We start from the raw sequence: 17,754 nt of genomic DNA, 5'->3' as shown, positions 1-17,754 counted from the left end.
ATACACCTGAAAGGAGGGGGACTTCTAACAAAACATCTCTTTTATATATTAAAAGAACAGTAGGTTCAATCAAGGTGCTACAAGAGATCAATATCAGTATTTTTCCAAAGCACGTATATTCAGTTTTAAACTTATCAATAATTCTCTCTAGAACAAAAATGTGGACATATTGGAGAACAGTTTAAGACTGGAGTTGCTATTTCTAAATTTTGAATTGTTTTCTAAAAATACAAAAAGAAAGGAGAAGATAATTTAAAAAGCAGCTCATGCAGAAATCCTTTTTGAAGGGAGGCAAGTAGGAGTCAAGCAGTGTCTTTGGGAGAAATTCCCACTAGTGGAAATATCCAGCATCAAGTGCCTGGTCAAACAGTTATCTCCAAATAGTCCCTCTCATACTCAGGGCTTAAATAATCCCATTAAAGATCACAAAGCCTATAAAACAGAAAACACAAAAATGATTCTAAGAACTAATGTGCTATGGAAGGTTGTACCTATCTTTATTTGTACCAAAATTGAATAGATGTTTTTCTATTTTACCACTGAGAAATATATAACTAAATTTTTAGAGACTGTAAAATATGTAGTCAAAGAAGGGACTGCTTAAAATAATTTTTTTTCAAATAGAAAATAAAACCCAGATATAGTTACGATAAACCTCTCAAGCCTACTTATTCTATATAGACCTCTTTGTTTGGCTTCACCATATCTGATCCTTACAGATTAGGTTCAGCCTTCAATTCTTAATTTAAAAGAATTATCCAATAAATAAGATTTAATTTGCATCAGACATCCTCATGCAATGTTCCTTATAGAAAATAAGAACTAAAGCACTGCTATACAGCATATAAGAAACTTTTATAATCTTCTTTTGAGTCTTGCTAATCATGTGCTATAATATAATGAAAGCCTCCTGAGAAGCATCTATTGTTATTAAAAAGAAGCAGCAAAAAAAAGGACATAACTACAAACTAGCCTTAACTTTAAGGATGAAGATCAGGACAGATCTCATGAGAAATACCTTATTTTCACAAGGTTATAAAAAGTATGAGAGGGCTTCCCTGGTGGCACAGTGGTTGAGAGTCTGCCTGCCGATGCAGGGGACACGGGTTCGTGCCCCGGTCCGGGAAGATCCCACATGCCGCAGAGGGGCTGCGCCCGTGAGCCATGGCCGCTGAACCTGCGCGACCAGAGCCTGTGCTCCGCAACGGGAGAGGCCACAACAGTCAGAGGCCCACGTACAGCAAAAAAAAAGTATGAGAGACAGTAAGTTAAATGATGTGTATGCTCAAGTACTTATAGGTGAAGTATGCAGATGTCCACAATTTACTGTCAAATGCATCATAAAAAAACGGATTAAGCGTTGAGGTATGGATAGATATGTGATCAAGGTTCATCTATTTAATTCTTTCAATTTTTCTGTATGTTTGAAGATTTTCATAATAGAATATTAAAAAAGGAGATGGGAGAAATATGAGAGGAACTCATTTTTAGTCCTCTTCTTAAATGCAAAGGATAAAAGAAAATCTTTGTAAAGCAAAAGAAAAAGTTCTACATCCCTTCTTTGAGACAAGTGATTAAAGACTCCAATTTCCAGCTTTCAATAATAAAAAAGGAAAATAAAACAAATCACTGAAATAAAATTTTATTAATTTTCACTTTAATGTATGAAGTTGGAATAGGCAGAAAATAGACATTAAGCCCATTTTAAAAAAATCTTCTCTATCATTCTCTTTACCTAATATCCTAAACAAAAAAGCAGAAAACACAAAGAGATGCTTAAAGGGAAAAAAGGGAAAGGGCTTTACATTAGTATTAATATTTGGGCTGATCTGGGGCAGAGTTAATGCTTTTAAGTTTTTAATTTAAGAAATTATAAAACCCAAAGATTTTGGAATATATATGAATAAATATACAATCTTCTTTAAAAATGATTTTCAGTCCATCATACCCATTCTAGAATGTCCCATTAAGCATCCAAGAAACCTTTGTTTCACTTCAATTCACCATTTATTGAGTGCCTGCTCTGCAACCAAGCCTTATGCCATATGCTGCAGGGATCATCACTCAAATATAGCATGTCTTTTTTTTTTTTGCAATGCTTTTCTGTTAAAGATCCACTGGCTTGATGGATGCCTCGGTTTTTACCTCAAAAATTAAGAAAATAGAGGAATACTGAATTCGGGCATTGTAAAGAGAGAAATCTTCTCGTTTCTAAAGAAAGGAATTACTGATTTTTTTTAAAGTATCCTCTTAAACAGCATAAATTATCAAGGTTATATTAAGCAATAAAAACATTCTTGAAAGACGGATCTACATTGTTGTGCCTTCTGCAATCTGATGGGAAGGGGAACACTTTTAACAATTTAAATGTATCTGTATTAAATCAACAGCATTTAAAAAAATGGTCATGGCAAAATAAAATACTATCAAGATAAATGACAGTATTCAAAATTCAGGCAATATGGTCTCATATTCCTTTTTCTCAACTCATACCTAGGAAACATATCAGAAGATGCTGATGAAATAATCCATGTTCTTTATATTTTATAAGTCTATCAGAAAACTTTACACAGCAAAGGTGGGAGAGAGGAATTTGTGCCCTCCACCAACAACCATGCACATTTAACTTCACACTTGTCAGTTATCATTGGTACCTGTTTCTTCATCAGTATTCTTTTGCTCTGAGAATAGAATGAGATGTGAATTCAACGTAAGAAAGTTTAAAAGTTATATAAAAACACATTACTCTAAGTGTGAAAGAAATGCCCTCAAAGTGCCCAAGTCTTAGCTTTAGGTGATAGGTTTATAGGCAATTTTTATTTTATTTTCCAAATTTTCTACAACTGATACATATTTCTGTAACACATCAGGAGACTTTTAAGAAAAGATGACTTTAGATGTGATAATTTATAACTGACTTAAGCTCTGAATGTTTGTGCCAGTTTCTACTTAAATCTAAGCATAATTTATAAGTTTTATCATTTCAATTTCTTGTTTTCTATACTTTAGAAAAAATGGAAACTTTTGTTTGTTGTTCATAACCCTTTATGGTCACTGACACCTATAAAAAACTGATAAAAACTCTCGATCTTTTCCTGAGAAAAAGGCCTTATATTTTGCATAAATTTCAATAGATCCCTTGAGGTTACTGTTTCTTTCAAGAGGTCTTACATGAGGAAAAAAATAGCAATCCTGGCTTTGAATGCACCAAATACATAAAATCCTCAAAATTATCTATAACTTGCTTGATTTAAATAAAAAGAAAAATGGGAAAACTATCACCAATTTGGTCATGAGTTCAAATAAATTAGTAAAAAAGTTAAATTGTAAACATGCCTAATTTTTTTACAGCTTACATTTTCCTTAGTCATACACTGACAGTCACAACTTCTTTTGTCTTTAGTACATCAGAATTTAGACTTTTGTATCTCAAAACAAGAGCATGAACTCTAGACTATCACTGAATGATACACCTCTCAGTCAAGCATTGTCGCTGCAATATTTACCCTTCATCCTCAGTGCTCTGTGCTTGAAAGTTTTATTGCATGCTGCTCTCATTTTATAAAATAAATAAAAATGAACGAAAACCGAAAAAAATCAGAGTGCAAAGAAATGCAGTTTTCAAAACTAATACGGTTAAGACAAAGATGAAAAATCATGAGGTGTCCAAATTGCATTGAGGTGTAGCCTCAATCAGATATATCAAAATACTCACTGGACTTAAGCTGACTGTGAGAAACTGTGAACCAAAATATACAGACACTGGAAATACATTCAAAGACTATGGTCTAAATGATGAGATGTCATTAGGGATTTTTTTCTTTTTTTATAATAGCTTAAACTCTTTGGGGGAAAAAAATTCCCCTATAACATATCATTTTGCCTTTTATTTTCAGAAATGCGTTAAGTATTAAACTAGTGTGGTTTTTCCAAAAACATGATACAAAGGTGAGGGGACTCCTAGAAGTTAACAAATTCTAATTACAGTTTAAAAATAATTAACTCTTTTAAAAAAGAAAAGAAAAACACCCTAAGCATTTACAATTTGACCACAGTGACACAAACAAGAATTAAGAAGCTGAAGGGAATAAAACAAAATGTCTTAAAAAGCGAGAGGGAGAGAATTAGCTTCTCTTCAGAATTATGAGTAAGTTTATCTTTATTCTTTTATTTCTACCTTTCAGTAAATATGTATTCATTTTATATTCAGAATAAAAAATTTTAAACTTAATACAGATTTTGTTTCTTAAAAAATCATTCTTAAAACATTCAACTTGAATCTTTTTTTCATCTTAATTTGCTTTGAAACATCATACACAAAAATTTCAAAACTTACTTAACATCCCAACCCATGTACTAAAACATGACACCAGAAAAAAAAAAACTGAAGAATGACAGAGAAGGGGGTTTTTATATATGATTCCTGCCTCTTGCCCTTGCCCCTAAAGACATTTTCATAAATAACAACAGAAATCCCAACAAAAGTATGTAACATCTTCAGAAAATTGGAAGATTTTATGACACATAAAAATAAAAAAGCCCAGAGGGCCTGTACAAAACAGTGACTGAAAACTTTGTGGTCAGTATAATGAAGACTCTGAAAAATATGGTTGCCAAACTTACCTAATATTGAGGAGTGAACTCATCATCATGAATAAATGTTTTTAAAGTATTAAAGGTATGCAGATCAATATTTCATATAGTATGCATAAAAAATAAATTTTATATAAGCATATGAAGGCAAGTCAAGAAAACACTGTTTCAGGTAATTCATGAGAAACACACTACAAAACCACAGCATTGTTCAGTGCTTTTGTGGGGCAAGGTATCCCTCAAAAACATCAGATGTAGATATAGATAGTCACCCATTTGTACTGACTAACTAGAAAGAGGAACTGAAAGAAAGAAAAGGGGGGAGTGGTGGGAGGGAGAGAAAGAAAGAGTGAGAGAAAGAGAGAGAGAAAGGGAGAAAGAGAAAGAAAGAAAAAAGAAAGAAAGAGAAAGAAGGAAAGAAAGAATAAAGAAGGAGAGAGAGAGAGAGAAAGAAAGAAAGAAAGAAAGAAAGAAAGAAAGAAAGAAAGAAAGAAAGAAAGAAAGATCATCAAATCTTCACCTGTGATTTTTAACTATTTAGGCATGATCTCTTGGTTATTTCTCACTATATACTTTGACTATAACCTATGCTAGAAACTAATTACTTTTCTTAAAATACTATTTTTTTCCAGTTTCCTTTGAAAAATAAAAAATGTCAAGTTTGCTTTACAATCCCCCCTCTCAAAATTCACATGCTTCAGAAATTTTACATCCAAATTTAAAGCTATTCTTTCTAAAATTAAACATCTGAGCAATATAAAATAGCTTTTTCTATATTTTCATTTAAGTTTGCTTCAGGTAATTTCATAGATATCTTTACTACTTAAAATTCTCAAGATAATTTGCAGGAAACAAGACTTTTTTTTTACACAATTCATATGCATATAATTTATGAATACAAACAGTGCCTAACATACAGATGATTTGTATGTGCCAGGCATCAGATACCATATTCCATTTAATTCTCACAAATCAACACAAGTAATGAGACTTCTTTTTTCTGTGGGGCATGTTCAACAGAAGTCATCTATAGTGCATTAAAAATGACCATAAATTTTTTGTCACTCCTCCCACCAACATGTGGAGTCTATTTCCCCACCTTTTGAATTTGGTCTAGTTTTATGAGTTCCTCTCACCAACAGAATGTGGCCTTGCAGCTTCCATTCTTGCTGCCCTTATAGCATCATGTAAAGTAAGCAAGATAAAAGAGCACATGGAGAGTGAGGCCCAGCTAACAGCCAAGCACTAGCCACCAGACTGTGGGCGAGGCCATTTTGGGCAACCCAGCTACCAAAAGGCTGCAACCACACGAGTGAGCCCAAACAAGATCAGAAGAAAACAACAGAGGTAAGTTCAGTCCAATATGCACAACCAAAGAACCATATATAGGTAAATGGTTGCTGTTTTAAGCCAGTATATTTTGGAGTAATTTTATTAAAGAACAATAAATAATGGATACAACAGCTTAGCAAGGATGTATTTTGAGTTGTATAAGTCATACTCTCAGTCACGTGGCGATTATTTATTTAAAAAAAATAAGTACCAAAAAATATTTGGTAACTCTAAAAATCAGACATTTGACACACAATGAAGTTCACGGGAACATAAAGAATAGGAGTTAATTAATGACTGAAAACAATCTCCAAAGTAGAGTATTAAATGTACAGTGTACAGTGTGATTTCATTTTTATCAAAGAGTGGGAGCATAATATATATAAATATGTGGATGAATACACATACATATAAGTACATACACACACACACACATACATACACACACCCCTTGTGCAAATAATTTCTGAAAAGATTCGCAGGGAACTGGTAAAGAGCAGTCGTTTACCAAGAAGAGAAGTGAGAACTGGAAGACAAGGGTAAGAGGGAAACTACATACCATTTATACCCTTTTGTACTTCTTAAAGTTTGAACTATATAAATATACTGCCCAATTTCAAATTTAAAATTTAAACAGCTAATATGCAATCTTCTATGTCTTTAGGATATATACTGAAATATTTCCAGATGAAATGAAATGCTTCAGAGTAATGTCAAAATGGAGGTGGGGGTAGAGGGTAGGATAGGCTATTTTAAAAGGAAACAAACAGTTCAGATGCAATCATGAGTTGATAATCATTGAATCTGAGTGATGGGTACATGTGGGTTCAGTACAGAACTCTGTCACCCTTTGTTTGAAATTCTTCATAATAAAAGTTATTTAAAAACATTAATATAAAGCTTTAACAATACCACTCAGGAAGCCATCTCTACATCATGATATAAGAAGATAATGGCGTGAATACAAAATATTCAGGAATATTTACAAAGCTTTGGAGGGTTTTTTGGTTTTTCCTTCTTTCTTCACCTGACAATTCGTTAAACTTTTCAAAAAAGATTTCAGAGTTACTATTGATATTTATTGAGTGCCAGTGTGGATGTTCTATAGACATTGTCTAACACTTTACCTTCAAGTTAAGTAGTTATCATCATCACTTTACAAAAAGAAAACTAAAAATCTCAGTCATTCACCCAAGGTGACAAAGTTAGTAAATGATAGGATCCAAATGTAGGTCTGTGGCTCCAAATCCCATGTTCTTTAGGGAAGAATTTAAAAGATTAAAAATTACAAATAGTCTACAAACAGAATAATCAGCCCCTAGTGGATCAAACACTAGGAAGTATATCCGCATTTTAATGAGAAAATAGTGTGTGGATTTTATAATGCCTTATTTCCTAAGTAAAAAGGATATAAGGAAAAAAAGTTGTACCTAAAAATGTTCTTAAATCTTCATTAAATTGAAAACCACTATTAGCTCTAAAAGTGATGCACAAATTCTCAACTATTAGGCTCAAACATTTCCTTTTTATCTGTTATTAATTAAACAAATACTATAAATGTCTTTAGATCACCAAAGTTCTGGAATTTAAATTAATTTTCTGGAAGAGATTTCTGGGGTCAGACTCCATTGCCCCAGACCATTTTTACTCCTACATTTCTACAAATATTTTAACTTTGTGGCCTACATTCTTAAGAAAAATTTTAAGGTAAAATATTCATACTCATCCCTTAAAGCATCCTTTAAAATTGCACAAATGAGCATAAACATCACTAGCGTAAGACTACATTTTTTAAAAAAACATGTTATTTTGCTCCTCATTATATTGGTATATACTCATAAAGAAGGGTAACTTAGGTACATGAATTGTATCTTAGACTATGCTAATGCCAAAGGTTAGAGTGAAAAGCAACATGCTTTTAAAAGCAATGCATGAGACACCCTTAAAAATAGCTCCAGTCTCTGTTCTTGCTTCCTATCTCTAACCAAATAGCACAAAATTATTGTGATTTCCCTGTTTAGTGCCCAACTATGAATTTCTCCGTGGCAGGGTCTTTCAGTTCCAAACAGCAGCATAATACTGGCATATGGCAGAAACTCAATCGTTGTTTGTGGAATTAAGATAATAAAAACATCACAAGAATTCCACAATGCTCCCTAATAGCAATTTCCTGGCTTTCAGAGGAATTGGAGACACTTGGTTTCAGTTTTTTAATATAATAAATTAGTGAATTCACTGGCCATTTGGATTCTAGCAATATCAGACCCTCATTAAAAACAAACATAGAAGTCTGCTTCCTGAGCCATATTAAAAATAATTCAGAGGAAAAAGCAAATTCTAAGTGGAAAAAATTATTTTAATTGTTTAATGTATAGATAAGGTACTATATTACTTTAAGATATGTGAAGGTAAATATGCTAAGCTGCTTTAGTTTGGAGAGCTATGGAAAACTGGAAATTGAGACTGAGTCATGTGAACCTGCCCTGAAGTAAATGTTGCATTTCTGTCTGTCAAGCTCATCAGATTTGGGTACTGCTATAGCACTTATAAAAACGTTATACAAAAATTAAGCAAATATTTGGTCTTTACTTACTCAAACATTTATTAAGTACCTATAATGTGCCAAACACAATAGGAGGTGCTGTGGATAAAAGGATGAAAACATGTCCCTTAGCCTTAAAGAATTCTCAGTCTGGTAGGGAAATTATCTTAAACCAGAAGCAAGTTGTTAGTCACACATTTGTGTAAATTAGTATCTATTCTGAGTGAATCAACCTTTTACTAATTTCGTGAATTCCTTACCAAAACCAATAAAGTCCACATTAATAAAACTTCCCTTGGGAATTTGGCCAAATTAGCAGGGGGAAAATGGTTAATTCCTTGACCAAGGACTCACATTTCAAGTTTTAACCTGGACTGAATGTAAAATGAAAAGCAAATGGTCCATTATGGATATACTGACAGACTTAAACCACCAGTGGATGCAACTACAACTCTGCATTTATTGAAAATTAATGAAGTCCCTGAATTTTTATTTATAAAGTGGGTATTATTTAGTTTTAGATTATTTCTGCAAGCCAAAAGTCAGAATTTAATAAAATGATGTGTACAGATTGCACCGATTTTCACTCTTATCCACTGCCTGCAGCCTATGTGCATTTAAACCAAAAAACATTTGATATACACTAACTATAAATTATTTCCTTGGAGATCTCTCAGGCATGAAGAAAAAGCCTCTTAAAATAAATTTAAAATATTATATGCTTGATGGTGTATAACCAAAGGTTTAATCTCACCGCTAAAGGGGCGGTTACCATGATTTTGCAATAACCCTGCAGACAATAATCAAGACAGCTCTTGTTGTTCTCTCACTAAAATCTTCGTAAACACAGCATGGATATATTGTAATTTGGTATCTGTAAGATCAACAGCTATACCTCATGACAACTCATAAGATTTTATTCACCATTAAATTGAGCATTTTCCTCACAAGACACAGGAAAGTGTGTTATTTACCAAGCATTGTCCTATTAACTATAGATTAGCACATTAAAATAGATATGCTTGCTTTCTCTCTGCACTCTAGAAAAGTGTGGTCTCTAAATCAAGTTCTGAGATGCAGGCACTTAATTAGATTTTTCAAACTTTGGGAAAATGTATCTGTGCATATTTCCATCATTATTTTAAAACAACTGATTCAAATTATTATTCTACTACATATATAAAAAATAGTCCCCAAATAGAGCTATAATTAGTCAGATTCAAAAATTCCTCTGTCTCCACTTCATAATGATAGCAACACTATTCTAACTTTAAAAAAAAAAAAAGACAAGAAAAGAAAGGAAAAAAGAAAGCAATTAGAATAAACACAAATGGTGACACAACTTCAGGAAATCAGGGAACATGTAATTCAGTAAACGATGAAAGACAATATAAATTAGTATCAAAAGGATTCAAAATGGAGATTACTAGAAGAATTCAATTATGGGACACAAAAAATGTGTATGCTTTATTTAAATACAAATAGATGAACTCATTAGTATTTCAGAAATGTAATAAAACCATCTTTCACTCACCAATGCTGGATTTTCTCTTGGCAGTTAGTGACCACCTGTCATGAAAACAGATAACTACTCATGAAAAAACAGGGCTATGCACAAAGCTACAAAATCATTCTATCAGAAAACTACAACAGTGGCTTTACAGATTTAAAAGCACCTCAATATACATTTTTATTTGTCAAATGCACAGAGATGTGAATGTTAGTTTTTAAGCAGCACACTTTATCATACCCCTCTAACGCAGGCTGATAACTGCAGAACAAATTACAGCTTTCCGATTCATACTTTGGTACAAAACCCGCTTCATAACTATTAGGTGACATATGATATAAGATAACTAGTATTTTGTACAATCTGCAGGCCTGTTTTCAATGTTACATATTTTGTAGAATACACAAATGTTATAAATAACAAGAAACCAATGTAACATCCACATTTCATCAGTTAAAAAAAAGACAGTAGTGAAAGTACTTTATTTTGTCAGTATATCTCCAAATGTTTTCACCTGTAATTTTTATTCTGATGCACTGAAAATGAGTACAGTGATATTTTTCTACTACATTTCAAGAAGAAATACTTGGGATAAAGAGATGCTCTGAACAGCCAATTTGGCCCCCCAGTGAATTATGATAAAATTTTAAGCACTTCACAGCCAGCTTAAGCTATGCTTGTAATACTAAAACAATGAAATTAAACATAAAAGCTATTTATTTGTTTTCCTTGGAGATATTTCAACAGATTCTTAAAATGCTCAGAAAACAAATTAAGAACACTAACCAGTAAGGAAAAAAAGAACACGTGAATGGCAATTTAAAAAGAAAAAAACAGCACTGTTTTCAAAGATTACTAATGTTTTTAAACTGCCCATTAATAAAAATTTTTAAACAGTCATCTCAAATACTGTAGCACCATTTTAGAGACAGAGAAACTAAGGGATAAAAACCAATATGCTTAATATAATGTCACATGAAAGACACAGCAGTATTACATGGTTTGAAACACTGCTCTTGTTCACTGTTCTAAATACCAATATTGTATCTTATATAAGCTCCATGTTTCACCCAAAAATCACAAGTCTTTTTTTTTTGGCCTGTCACTAAATTCCTCTATTTTATAACATTTAATTCCTGACGTAAATGTCATCCTTTAGGACATTTTAAATAAATACTAAGGCAGCAATTCTGTACCAAAATGCATGCTGTAATCAGATACCCAACCATACTACACATTAACTCAGCATAAAAAGTCGGTTTTAGAATAAAGATCTCTCAGTAAGTATCAATCACACAGCAACACTTAATAACAGTGATAATGTACAATAGAGTACTGACTTTACATCTGGAAGAGCCAGGCTAAAACTACATCAATCCATTTCGCTGTTTCTGATTCGGCAGTAATTATAAAATAGACAAACAGAATTAAATGTAAATTGAAAAGAAAAAGAAATCTTCATGAAATCCTTTTTATAAAGTTTCTATTTAACAACCCTATTAAAAGATGAGACCCAAAAACAGTCAGGATGCTTTCCAATCCCAATGCATGTGTTTCCAAGCATGAAGTGAGCCAAAAGCACAAAAAGAAAAGCCCTGCAAACCATAAGAGCAGAATGTTCATTAACCTCTACATGATAATCCTTTCGTAGCTGCATATTAACTAGTTACATATTCATAATCATTTACATTATTTAGAGAACCTTCGATGAAATTTTCTATGCAATATCCATTAGTGACAATGTTAAAGGTTATAGAAGATAAGTCTACTTAATGTTTCCAGGAAGCCTTTTTAATTAGTAAATATGTAAATTTGGCACATATGCTTTTTATGTTTAAAAAACAAGTTCCTGGTAGAATGGCATGTATTCTTGCCATCACCCTTCACTATTTAACTCTCCACTTTGCTGTAGCTATCTTTCCCCCATCCCTTTTCTTTCCTAAAATAAGTGTCCCCAAGATATTCACGGATAAAAAACCAAAAATCCATTTCATAATTTACAAGAGAAATTTTCACCACCAAAGTACTGCCTTCATTAAAGTCTTTATTAGTTTCATCCAGGGTTTGGAACAAGAGTCTTCAGTTAGACATTATCCAAATGTAGGCTAGATATTTTGAGAACCCAAGAAATAAAGGAAAACATGAAAGAGGCAGGTATGAATACATACAATAGCCTTCTGATGGTACGTCTACAGTTAAATCTTTGTTTACATGATTTATAGTCCACCTAATTCCAACAAACATTTGAACCCAAGCAGCTGTATCTGTATTTGAGATATCTTTCTAGTTTTCTTTTTTATAGCAAATTATTCAAAAAGAAAAAAATTAGTAAATTTTTACCGCTTAGCTGCCAAGGAAATTTGTGGAAAGGATAAAATCTTATGATTCAAAGTTGAACTTATCTGGGTTTTAAAATCTTTTTTTTCTGTTAAGTTAAATAACTCCAAATAACCTTATTTCTTCTGAAATGGACTCAGATTAATTATTATTAAATAAAGTGACTAAGATAGTGAGCCTGGTTCTAAAAGCAAAACAATAAAAAACATTTCATTACTTTGCTGTCCTTCACACAAGCTTTTTTAAAATAAGATGGCAATCGAGGAACAATACTAGTTTATTTTTTTAAGTTAATCTGCCAAAACATGCAACTATTACTCCTAAAGCAAAAAAACTTATTGAATCATTTTTATAAAAATAAATGGTTAGGAGCTTCCCTGGTGGCGCAGTGGTTGAGAGTCCGCCTGCCGATGCAGGGGATGCGGGTTCGTGCCCCAGTCCGGGAAGATCCCACATGCCAAGGAGCAGCTGGGCCCCTGAGCCATGGCCGCTGAGCCTGCGCGTCCGGAGCCTGTGCTCCGCAACGGGAGAGGCCACAACAGTGAGAGGCTCGCGTACCACAAAAAAAACAAAAACAAACAAACAAACAAAAATAAATGGTTAGTAGGCTTCAAGTATTAAAATAACTGACCTAGTAAATCCTTTAATATAATCACACTTATAGCCAAAAATTTATAAAATATGTACTTCTGCAGTAGCACAACACTAAGTCTGCACTAAAGAAAAACGACTATGAACTGATTTACCACTTAAAAGACACATTCATTCTACCATTAGGGGTCTTTACCTATGGCCTAAGAGTCAAAATCCTACGGTACACTTTCTTTATAATTCAAAATTGCCCTTTCCCTAACAAGTAATAATAACAGTGGTAAATGCCAAGACTTCATATGATGAAACAGTTCAATTAGGTGGGTCTTAACCTCTTCTTAAAGAGAAGAAACCTATTTCAGAGATGGAGTAACTTCCCCAATATTATATAACTGCCCAAGAACTGATAAGAGATAAAATCAGTTTTAAAACCAGGTCTAGGGCTTCCCTGGTGGCGCAGTGGTTGGGAGTCCGCCTGCTGATGCAGGGGACACGGGTTCGTGCCCCGGTCCGGGAGGATCCCACGCGGAGCGGCTGGGCCCGTCCGTCTGGAGCCTGTGCTCCGCAACGGGAGAGGCCATGACAGTGAGAGGCCGCGTACCGCAAAAAAAAAAAAAAAGAAAGAAAAGAAAAAAAGCAGGTCTATCTAATCTCAAAGCCCATACTCACTGTATTAGACTGCTTTCAACCATCATGAATCTTACTGGGTAAAAGGAAAAGCAGCTGTTTATATCTGCAGTCTTTCTTAAAACACTGACTTATGCTGCTACTTCTCCACTTCCTCCACAAATCCACTCTCACACACTAATGAGACCCTGCCAATAATGTCAGGAAAAGCAAATAAGCTTAAACTGACCCATACACTAACAAAAATCTTTATTCCTTCCAATGCCTCATACAACTCCTGGCCCTCTCAGGTCAAGCAAAGTATAAACAAGTTTTCCCAAACCCCATTTACGTGTGTGTGTGTGTGTGTGTGTGTGTGTGTTGGGGGGGAGGGTAGTGGGATAGCCTTATAATTACTATCACATCTTATCATATTTTTAACGCACTTTTAACTAATCGAGTTAGATGCCCAGGATAACAATGATAGCCTACCCAACAACCTATTTTTCTTTAGTTCAGTGTCCAGCTAACATATATGTGCATTCAGTTACAAAATACTTGGTAAGTTTTAAAACCAATGAACTATATAGAATACAGGAATAATTTTCCTTTGCTGTTTTTCCTCAGAAGCCACTTTTAAAAAATTATTATAAAGAAAGGAATGAATGACTTAACATGTATTAAGACCTCCATTACTTATTTCCATCTGTGCTATTTGTTCCAGTAACAGACCACAAGGGGGCATCAACCTAGGAGTTTTCCAGGGTAAGAACAGTGCCACATTAAAACTAGACTAGAATAGAAAGCCTAAAAGGGTAGTTTGCATGTACTTCTCTCAAAAATGCTTCACTTCACTTCTAAAACTTTTCTCACTGTATTGCAATTTCAAATTATCCCTGTACAGGTTAATGTATGAATTAACAATCTGAGGATTGTACTAATCTGAGCTGTCTACCTTTACCTGGTTTGCTTCTCTTGCTAGATTATGTCTTCAAAACAGATCATATAATTTTAAGGCTGCTGAGTCAAAAAGGAAAAAATTATCAGTGGTGGCTAAAACCAATAGATACTGGACATGCACTATTATCTTAAATGGTTGAAAATAATTTCTTAAAGGACATATTGTCAATCAAATAGATGTATAAATGTCATTACCAAAATATATAAGAAGTACACTTCAACAAAATTAGTAAAACATTACAGGTCTTTTAAATAAGCCTCTCTGCAAAGAAAGGAGGAAATGACTACAGGTTCCTAAAAAATAAATAGCAATAAGCAGTAATAAACTACAATAAACTGAGTATTTCTGTATAAATACAAATTTACTTTTTAAATATGCTGAAAAGTGAAAATAACAAAGGTGGGCCTTCTACTACCAAAAGTTAACTCCAATTATAAGCCACTGTTAAAACACTTAAATGTTTTTTTTCCAAAATGTAGATCGGATGGAATCAAAATTATCATCTTAATCCTTACTTTTACATTTAGCCCTGTTTTCTCCTACCCAGGCTTCTAATGCATTTCTCATAGTCAAACACAGTTTTTCTTTTTACACAAATATTGGAACCACGTCTAACATCCTTTGGTATTGTACTTCTCATTCCCTTGCTAGTTTTACCTACAAGTTAGGGCTCTTTTCAATTATTTATTATTCATAATACCAAGTATTCTAATAAATATACAGTTTTCTAACACTGGAAATTTTTTTTTTAATTTTATTGAAGTATAGTTAATTTACACTGTTGTGTTAATTTCTGCTGTACAGCAAAGTGATTCAGTTATACATATACAGACATTCTTTTTCATATTCTTTTCCATTATCACATTGGAAGTAGTTAAGACTGACAACATATATTACATCCAGCGATATTTCTAGGAATGAAGCCACTGACATGTTTGGAGGGTTCTGTTTCTGGTATTATTTGAATTAGATATCCAGGAAACTCTAACTGTACTGGATGAAAGAGCAATGAGATATGGGCCAGATCTACTTTATTCACCAATGTACTCACCGCCATACAGTAAGTGTGCAACAAGTCCTTTTAAAGAAGTATAGGTCTACAATCACTTAGCCAAAAACCTCAGGAAAAAATGTTTCTCAATTTAGAACTTTTTGTAATTTAGTAAGGTAATACATTACACGTATCATACTTTACAGAACACTTGCAAGGAAATATATGAATGTTCAAAGTGGAATAAAATGCCTCACTCAAATCAGTTCCATTGACAAATGAATATGACAAAAAAACTTAGAAATAACTTTGTTTTCAGTTTTTTAAGACTTCTGAATTGCAGACAGGAGATTGTGACCCGTATTTCTGAATGTGACATACTGCCTGAATTGTAGTTTGCCTGCCTATTGTTTCACTAGAGATATCAATCATTTCCTCTCCATTCCCACACCTTACTCCCTAAAACCCCGCCCTCCTCTCATCTACAATAGGCAGAGGACCCCATTTCTCCATCTGCAACCAGTGTGAATGCAGAGGATCCACACTAATTGGGCCAATCAAGTTTACCCTGGGCCCAGACAGAGATTGAGGTGATTACAGATACTGGACCCGAAAAGGTGACCACAAAGGGATTTGCACAAGCTAAATCTAACAAAGCTGGTCTACGAAGTAACAACATAAATGTACAAGAAAACAAAACACACACGCACAAATAAAATAACTCTACCCTAGTTCCTCCTGACTTCTTATAGTAAATATTTTCCAAACTTTCATTTCTGTGGTTTGTAACTGATTAAGAAAGCTTCATAAGTAAGCTTGCTGCGTAGAAATGAGAATATGCCTGTGAGGATCTCAAAGAAAACAAATAATCCATTAAAGATAACAGTAGAATGACGGGGAAAAAATATCCTTACAAGTGACAAAACAAATTGAAATGCCACCCTGCACCAATTACAGGAATAAATTTTTATTTTAAAGTAACACTGCCAACTATCAGTGAGACTATAGCAAAATTAATACTAAATCACTGCAAGTAGCTATGTAGCTTAACTCATTCCAGACTTCTACCTCCAAGTAGGGAGAAAAAGCTGATAACAAACCAATAATCTCTCTGAAAACTAGAAAAGCTAGATGAATATAAAATCATCTCTTAAAAGGCATCTAAGAATTGCCAAAGCAATGAGAACAAGAGGGACTAAAATTCAGGAGATAACTGTGGAGAAGTGAGTTGATCCTTTTTTCTTGGACAACTCTAGGCACAGGGAAGAGGCTGAGAACTATGTTTTTCCTGAGCAGAAATTTAAAGTAGTCTTGAGAAGGCTGTAATAACAAAATCAGAGACATGAGCGGTCTTAAGCATATGGTTGTTTTCTTCTTGTGATGTGCCAAATTCTGAAGCTGAAAAGGCCAAAAAGCTAAACTGAAAGTGTGAAAAGCAGAGCTCAGGGAACTGATGAAACAAAACTTCAGAAGCCTTTAAGAAAAGAAATATGATGAACAAACTAGGTTTTCAGATGAAAGATAAGAAGGAATCAAAGGTGGCTGATACCTTACTAAAACAAAACCCACCCTGCACTCCATTCAGTACCTGCCTGGATTAAGGTATCCAACTCCTACTTTATCAACCTAGCAGAAGAAAGGGTGAAACTTCTCCAGAGAAAGATATCATCTTCAGGAGTATCTACAATTTTAAAGATACTAAAATATTAATATTTAATTGTAAATACTTCAGGAGTATTTACATTTCTAACATTTAACTAAAACTAACCAAGTTACCAAGAAATAGGGCCATACGAACAAACATCAAGAAGAAGAAAAACAACACAAAACAAAACCAAATAAATATGCTATCTATATACTGGAGTTAATAAACTAAAACATTAAAATATAATTATTAACATGTTCAAGAAAATAGAAGAAATACATGAAAAGATGGCACATTTCACTAGAGATTATCTATACAAGAAAAGAATCAAAAGGATAATCTTTAACTGAAACGTCTAAAATGAGCTCAATAAACAGTGTTAACAGGAGATTAAACACAAAAGTCAGAATTTTGAACTGGATGACACATTGATAAAAAATACCATAAACAAAGCCCAGAGATTTAAAAAGAAAACATTGAAAATACAGAAAAGACCAGTAAGAGACATATGAAACACCGTATAACTGAAGATCCACAAAGAGAGGGAAAAGAGAATGTGGTAGAAGCGGTATCTGAACAGATCTTGACATGATTTCCTAAAAATGAGAGAACAGTATTAACCAACAGATTTGAGAAGCTCTAAGAA

At 33.4% G+C, this 17,754-nt stretch overlaps 1 protein-coding gene across 1 annotated transcript in view; it reads right to left on the bottom strand.

Annotated features, from left to right (window-relative positions):
* The window catches only part of URI1 (URI1 prefoldin like chaperone), a 75,805-nt gene that overhangs the window by 38,869 nt on the left and 19,182 nt on the right, over positions 1 to 17,754 (bottom strand). The window contains exon 2 of the mRNA XM_079906864.1: positions 10,002 to 10,036. Coding sequence (XP_079762990.1) covers positions 10,002 to 10,036 — 35 coding nt within the window. The remainder of the gene's footprint in view (positions 1 to 10,001; positions 10,037 to 17,754) is intronic.

Source organism: Stenella coeruleoalba, assembly GCF_951394435.1.
Source record: "Stenella coeruleoalba genome assembly, chromosome: 20".
NCBI classification, from domain to species: Eukaryota; Metazoa; Chordata; class Mammalia; order Artiodactyla; family Delphinidae; genus Stenella; species Stenella coeruleoalba.
This window is presented reverse-complemented; position numbering and strand designations above follow the sequence as displayed.